The sequence below is a fragment of the Bison bison genome, unplaced genomic scaffold (assembly GCF_000754665.1).
Source record: "Bison bison bison isolate TAMUID 2011002044 unplaced genomic scaffold, Bison_UMD1.0 scf7180017863053, whole genome shotgun sequence".
In the NCBI taxonomy this organism is placed as follows: Eukaryota; Metazoa; Chordata; class Mammalia; order Artiodactyla; family Bovidae; genus Bison; species Bison bison.
Window position 1 is genome coordinate 15,498 of NW_011493625.1, and position 8,093 is coordinate 23,590.

General features: G+C 44.6%; 1 protein-coding gene across 1 annotated transcript in view; it reads right to left on the minus strand.

Moving 5' to 3' along the window:
* Nucleotides 1–2,578: 2,578 nt before the first annotated feature.
* Nucleotides 2,579–8,093, minus strand: part of LOC104983646 (PRAME family member 20/21-like) — an 11,348-nt gene continuing 5,833 nt past the window's right edge. Inside the window, exons 3-5 of the mRNA XM_010833176.1 lie at nucleotides 3,813–4,042; nucleotides 3,244–3,393; nucleotides 2,579–2,622 (exon numbers count right to left, since the gene is read on the minus strand). Of these exons, the coding sequence (XP_010831478.1) occupies nucleotides 2,579–2,622; nucleotides 3,244–3,393; nucleotides 3,813–4,042 (424 nt within the window). The remainder of the gene's footprint in view (nucleotides 2,623–3,243; nucleotides 3,394–3,812; nucleotides 4,043–8,093) is intronic.

Sequence of the window (8,093 nt, forward strand, 5' to 3'; positions counted from 1 at the left end):
ATAATTCACTTAGCATAATGCCCTCGAAATTCATCCTGCTTTGTGGAATATGGTAGGATTTCTTTCTCTTCATGGCATAATAATACATATATACATGTTTGTGTGTATATATATATATATACACACACACATATATATACACACACACACACACACACACACTTATGAGAAAGAAGTTCATGAGAGATGCTTCTTCTATCTGTAGCATTAGAAAGTGTTTTTATTTGGGAGAAACTAAAAAGTATGGTAAAAATTGGAGTTTTCCTTCATAAGTAATTTTCATGAACATATATATTTACCAGAAGAGTTATTTCTTCTATATGTTTATATTTGTGGTATTGGCACCTGGCCTAGCATTGATTTACCTTGAGTTGGCATTTTAGTAAATAATAATATTTCACCAAATGCTAATGTTAAAATTTTCTATGGATCATGCATTTATAACCATTTACTGATTTGCCAGTCTCTGTGATCAGTTATGAGACCACAGGGACATTGTCCTTACCATTTATTGGACAATATCTAACTTGGTAGTTTGTTAAGAAAAAAAAAATTAGTACATATTGGTATTTTACAATCCAGCAATTTTGCTCCTTTCAGATGACTTGAAACATTCTTTCCATGCAAACACAAGCACATGGAAGCTTAGAGCAGCTTTATTCCTCATTGCCAAAGCTTGAAAGGAACCAAGCTGTCCTTTAGTAGGTGAAAGAGCCAATGAACTGTGATATATACAGACAATGAAATGGTATTAAACCATGAAAAGTCATGGAGGAAACCACAATGTCTATTACTAAGTGAAAGAACCAATCCGAGAAGCCTACATACAGTGAGCTCAACCACATGACATTTCAAAAAAGGTAGACTCGGAGAACAATGAAATAATCAGTATTTTTTCCAGGGGTAGAGGTGGAGGAGGGATAAACAGGCAGAGCAGACACTCTGTGTGATTTTACACTGTCCTTATATACTTGTTAGAAGTCATAGAACACACAACACCAAGAGGGAAGTACCATATAAACTCTCCACTTTGCATGATGATGATATGTCAATGTGGGCCCATCAGTTATAACAAATATACCAGTAGAATGTGGAATGTTGACAGCTGGGGAGGCAATGCATGTGGAGGGAGAAGGGTTTAGTGGAAACTGTCTGCACCGTGTCCTCCATTTTACTTTGAACACAAAATTGCTCTTCAATGTAAAGTCTACCTTAAAAAGGATAATTAAAATCCAGTTCTGAAATATTATTCTAAATATTTTTAAAGGAACTATTTTTTGAATGATCTTTGAAATCCATTTTAATGAAATTTTTCTTTGGAGACTCCAAATCCACATGCATCTTTTCACTAAATTTCCTTTATAATTTTAAAAGACAGTGTATATCTTCTATGTTTATATAATGTGTGTTAGTCGCTCAGTCATGTCCGACTCTTTGCAACCCCATGGACTGTAGCCTGACAAGCTCCTCTGTCCATGGGATTCTCCAGACAAGAATACTGGAGTGGCTTGTCATTCCCTTCTCCAGAGGACCTTTCCGACGCAGGGATCAAACCCTGCTCTCCTGCATTTCAGGCAGGTTCTTTACCATTTGAGCTAAGGGGAAGTCCTTATGTTTATATAAATCACAGCACAAATGCATTTACTTTACAGCAGATGTTTATAGGATGCTGAACCCCATAGCCCTGCTTGCAACATTAATTCATGTCCTCTGGGCTGATGTACCAGCAGGTCTCCTAGGAGTTCTAAGGCTCAGGATGTCTGTCCCCAGAGAGGAGGGGAATCTTTCCTATGAGCAACTCTTGTCCCTTCCTCTGATGGCTACTAAAGCAGCTTAGGGGAATTCTGATCCATTCATGGCCTCACGTACGTGCTGAGCCTTCCTTCTTTCCTTCCTGTTATAGGAATGTAGAGTAAGCCTGAGGAATGAGGAATCCTTTGGGTGTCTGCTAGCAAGGGAAAAGAAGGCAAAGACTCATTTATTGAGCTCATACTCTATAACAGGTCCAGTGACAAGGCCTTAACATGTTTCATCTTATTGATTTATAGGATAAGACTTCCCTGGTGGCTCAGATGGTAAAGAAATTGTCTACAATGTGGGACATCTGGGGTCGATCCCTGGGTGAGGAAGATCCCCTGGAGAAGGGAATAGCAACCCACTGTATTCCCCCCAGCCCAATATCCACTCCATCCCCAGAGCCAACAATACCAGCTCTTGAATCTTCAGCAGGAGCTTCCATTTGGGTGCCCTTTGTTTATGATCTCTGTGTTGGTTAAATTTATGTGACATTATAAGAGTGGGTATTTTTGAGATGATGTTCCAGGAACAGAGCAGCATTTAAACCCATCAAATGAGTGAAGACATCCGCCCTCACCTACACAGTTGGGTTTCATCTGATTTCTGGGAGCCTGAACGGAACAAGGTACTGTCTTCTCTCCCTCATTCTCTTCTTGCCCGTGAACATAGCTACTTCTGGCTCTTGAGATGAGACTCCAGGACCTACCTGAGTAGTGCCCTGGTTCTCAGGCCTTTAGCCTCCCACTTGGAGTTACATCACGAGCTCCTCCTATTTTCAGTCCTAAGCACTGGCCTGAGTTATCAAGTGGATCTTTTGGTCCTCTCCTTTAGAGAGAGCAGACCATGAGACTCCTCCATCTCTGTAGCCTCCTTGAACTCTGTAGCCTCTATTCACATAATAATCCATCTTAATGCATATACACAGCATTCTTGACTGGCATTCCTTTGAACTGCTCAGATCCTGTTACTCTAGGACATTTTTCTAGAATAAATGTACCCCAACTGCAGGTGCTTAAACCTCAGGATGTGGAAGTGAGAGTTGATTATGAATTCTAAGATGTATATAGGAAGTATTTTTGACAACAGGCTGATATGTTAATGATCAAACATGCTACTATTCTTCTCTGAATAGGGAGAAACAGTAGGTGTTATGGGAATAATGTCACTCTCCCAAAGACATGACCTACTCTCACAAAAGGATGCATTTTCTTAATGTGGCTTAGAAATACTAAAGCCATGCTATATGCCTGTATGGTTTTAGTATTATGCTCAAAGGAAATTGTATAACTTTACTGTATGTCTTTACTATAGCTTATTCAAGGAGGACCACTACACACGCTTGACAGGGATGGGTTGGTGAGGACAAGAGACTGGGCTCATCTGCAGAGTGGATGATGCTTCTAGGATGGAGGGTTTTGACATGTGTGGTCAGGGACTGGGACTTACGGACGCACCAGGAGAACCCTGAGGACAGCTGGCGCCCTAATTTAGAGCTCTTCACTCCAGTGACTCCTTGACCACTGAGCATGTTCCCCTTGCTGTGTGTGCAGTAAGCCACTGAACAGCCACTGCAGTAAGCTAGGAGGTAGCGGATGTCTGAGACAGAATAGAGAACTAGTGGGAATAGAGGGATTTCTGAGCATAGACAATCCTGTGTGTTTGCTTTCATCACTACCTGGAGATTCCTGAGGTGAAGACAGACAAACACGATAATGTATCGTGAAGGGCACCGGATACAAATACAATGCAGGTTTCTTTATTTGTGACCATTTCTTTCCAATCACTACTCAAGGGTAAGGTGCATACAAGATTTCCTTGCAGGAAATTAATTCATGTTTGTTATGCTATAAACCCATGTCTCTGAAGGTCCCATCACCAACCAGAGTCTGCATTTCCCCTTGCAGTCCTGCAAACCCACAGTATCATCTTTCCTTTCCATTCATGTTGAGCTGATGTTTGAAACCATGGATTGGTTTTCCATTCCTGATGCATGGACTCACTCAGGATGGACTCACGTTGGGACTCTGTGATCCCAAACTGCTCTAGGTTCAGCTCCTGTAGGGTGGCTGCAAATTGTTCCAGAAGAATGTGGAAGATCTCAGGACTAAAGTCCATCATGGTGACCCCACCCAGATCTAGGCCTTTAAGCTGATACATGTCTGGGCTCTGGAACAGATGGGGCAAGTCCGACTCTCTAAGCTGCCAGTTAGTTACTGCCAGGTGGGCCAAGAGGGTCCTCAGGCATCTGGAGAGAAAGCAAGCAATTAGGTCTGAGAATTCAGAGTGGAAACTGAGCTAAACGTGCCAGATAGGTGATTTGCCCTAAGACAAGGTCCTTCTAACCACCTCTTGAATGTCAGTACCCAGAATGACCCGTCTCATTTTGGCCTGGCACTACCTCTCTGCATCTCCTGCAAACCACCTGCAGCTTTGTATGATCTCTGGCTTCTGCTCCACTACGATCCTCTCAGAATTATGCACAACTTAAATATTAACTAACTTATCGGGAGCAAAAGGCACTCTTTTAGGGCCTGGTGATTTGAGACAAGTTCATTGTGTTCAGGAATCTGGTAAGCACAGAGCTTTTCTCTCTGTCTCTCTCCTGAACTTTCTGTTTTCATTTTTCTTTTCTGGCCACATTGCACAGGTTGTGAAAATTCTTCCCTCACCAGAGATCAAACCTGGACTTTCAACCCCGAAAGAGAAGAGTCCTAACCACCAGACCACCAGGGAATTCCTCAGACCTTGTCTTTCAAATTGCTTGCGTCAGAGGTGGTTTCCCTTCTTTAATGCCCTCTTCACTTACCTATTTTCTTAGTCATCTGACATAGCTTTCCCTTCCTAAGGAAGAACCCATGCCTTCCCTCACTGGATCCAAACGCCCCATCCAGAGATTTCTAGTGTGTTGTCTGCTCCTCCCCCTTGATTTCTGAGGTGAAGTGATTCCACAGCTCAGGATAGAAACACAAAGGACCCAGTGTGCTTGACATGCCAATGTTGTGTTCACTGTTTCCCAGGCAGCGGTCCACCCTCACCTGAGCGTCTGGTCCAGGCAGGTTCAGACAAGGAGGGAGAGTCCAGATAGAGAGACTGGAGATGGTGCAGCTTAGAAACTGAGGGGGAAATCGAAAAACATCCTGTTGCTGCTTCTCACGGGCAGACCGTGAATGTGGGAGAGATGGGGTCTCTGCACGTTGCTCATCTGACCCAGGAGAGGAGCAAACGTGGCCAGGATGGACAGATGCCAGATCCAGGTGACTTGCATCTCCTGGATACAGTCCAGCTGCACCATATTCAGGACCTTCCTGATACTGTCCAGGGGCATTGCAGAGATCATCTGCTTCTTACAGCACAGGTGTGTTCAGGCTTTTCTCTGTGCCACCCACGTGGGGAGGTAGGAGAGGAAATTATCCAGGGTCCTTTTCTTCAGACAAAGGTCTGTGTATACTTTTAAGGGAGCCAAGGCCTGCTGTGTCCTTGAGCTCTGCTCCACCACTGGTGCCATTCCTGAGTGTGAGCCCCCTTGAGTGCTGGCTCCAGACCACACGCTCCAGAAATTCTGGCCAGTATTCCATGAATCTAGCACCTGCAGTTTGCACCTCCTATGAGGACCAGGAGATTGACAGGGATGCATTACCATCCACACAGACTGCAGCCACAGACTCAGAAATAGACCACAGGCGGCCTCTGTATTTCCCTCACGTCTCTCTCGTCACCTGCTTCCTCGCCGGCTCCCTTCTGTGCCTCTCTGTTCTCCAGCTCCCTTTCTCCCCCTTTCCTCTCCAGGTCTCCACTTCTAGTAGGATTAAGCCTCATGGGAAAGAGATGGGGCATGTTCTCTCAACCCTCCTTGCATCTTAGGCACCCTTACATATCAGGAAGGCATTTCTCACACTGAGCCAAGGCCTCTAAGCCTCTCCATTGCCACCCTCAGAGCCCTCGGGTCTGTCCATGGGTCACCAAATTGGCCCACCCCAGAAGTCTCTTCTGGGATGCCCAGGACCCTATCAAGCTACCTGGATCTTGTTCCCCTGGAGTGAACCTTCTGGGCCAGCAGGACATCAAGTGCTTCCAGCCCTGCTCATAAGGGACCCACATGGGGGCAATGAGGCCCTCCAGAGGGAGGCAGACAAAGGGACAGGCTTGCACCATGATCCCAAGGTCTTGATGTGTCCTCCATGGATTGTGTCCATGAAGAGGGGTGGGAAGAGCTCCCTGGGCAGAAACTCCAGATAAGAATAGACCAAGGCATCTTCCCTGAGCAGGTGCATTCTCTCCAGGTCCAGGAGCCTACGGGGGTTCCGGACACTCATCCTGACTCTGCTTCAGGAGGAATCCTGTGGAAAATGCCAGTGAGCATATCATCCATGTCAGGCCAAGCAGGAGCAGACCTAAGACAATCTCCCAACCCTTCAGAGGAATCTACTCAGGACTAAGGCACTGCTCTGGCAGGGGTGTATGTGCCTGTTAGGCCACATGCCATTCAGGCCTCAGTGGGCACAATGATATAGCTCTTTCCCTACTGGATTCAGAACAAGCCTCTCACAAGTACCAATCCGGAGGAAGGGCAACCACCAGCCCATTCAGTTCCATACAGTGCTTGGATTAATCCAAGTCCCACCTGGAAGTGGGTAGCAGGAATTCTGAAAACTCACTCCAGTCTTTATGAGGGAATGACGTCAGAGCATCATTTAGAGCCCTAAATCAATACGAGGAAGGTCATGTGGACCAACGCAGCCTCCATCCTCAGTTACCCTTAACATGAATGCCATTTGTGTCAGAACTGTGTAGGTGAAATTCATGAAACACAACTCCAAAAAGATATTTTAAATACATATGTTACATGTCTTTACAAGATATTTTTAAATGATAGAAGTTAAAGCACTAATTAAAATGTTTGAGTTCAGGCAAAACTACACTGAGAGGCAAAATTAAACCTGAAACGTGTTCATTGGAAAGAACTGATTTTTTTTAACAACTCTCCCTTCACTAGGGATACATGGCACCCTTCAAGATTAGCTAACCACTAGTAAGAGAAGAGAAGGCTTCCCTCATAGCTCAGTTGGTAAATCATCTGCCTGCAATACAGGAGGCCCCGGTTCGATTCTTGGGTCAGGATGATCCCCTGGAGAAGGAAATGGCAACCCACTCTAGCATTCTTGTCTGGACAATCCCATGGACAGAGGAGCCTGACAGGCTACAGTCCATGGGATTGCAAGAGTTGGACACGACTTGGCGACTAAACCACCACCACCAGTAAGAGAAGAGTGTCCTTATATGAGGGTGGAAACTTACTGCTCTAATGTGCCTGGTGGGGTGCTCACAATTCAAACCCTGTGAGAACCCCTCTGATGTCTCCAGAGCCAGGAAATTCTGCATCTCTTCTCCAATGCTTGAGACTTTTATAAGTCTTTTTGTTCTATCATCCCTCTGTCCCACTGCTAACCCAACTGGAACAGTATATCTGATTAGATTACAGAGGGACCATTGGATTGACCCTGATTGGATCATCGTACTTCTCTAGATTAGTTGATTGAATCATATACACATCACCAAACAGAGACCAATGGAGTGGTCAGGTAATCAAGGACCTGTTCACTGATTCACTTCACAAATATTTACTGTATTCTACTAACATGGACAGTTATATTTTTGTGGATCAAACATGAAAGAGATTATTGATTCCTGCCCTTGGCCAAGAAAGAACAAAAGTTGACAGAATCATTGTTGGGGGAATTTTGGTCAAGTCAAAATTAGCAAAATGTCCTTGAGTTAAAACAGCTCATGAAAACAGTGGTGTTGTCATCAAAGAAAACAAAATACACTCATTCTTGTATGAGATTTTCACTCAGGTGCTAGGTAGGAAACACGGGAGATTCTAAGCCTATTTGGGCAGCAAGGGAAAAGCTTTGGGGGATGTGATTGGTTTTCCAGGCCTAAGCCAAGCCTTCTCTGAAGGTAGACAGGTCAAAACCTCAGTGACAGTAAGAGTGGTTCTGGACAGTTTGGAGCTGAGCATTCCTAAAGGGACATCATGAATGATCACAACGGTGGAAAATAAAGGTTTCTTTTTCATTTTTGTATTTTGAGAAACAGGGAAATTTAAATACACTACTCTGGGTGATATTAAGATAGCAAAAGAGGGCTTCCCTGTGGTTCAGTCATAAAAAATCTGACTGCCAATGCAGGAGACATGGGTCTGATCCCTGGTCTGGGAAGATCCCATATGACATGAGGCATATAAACCCACTTGCCACAACTGTCGGAGAAGGCAATGGCACCCCACTCCAGTACTC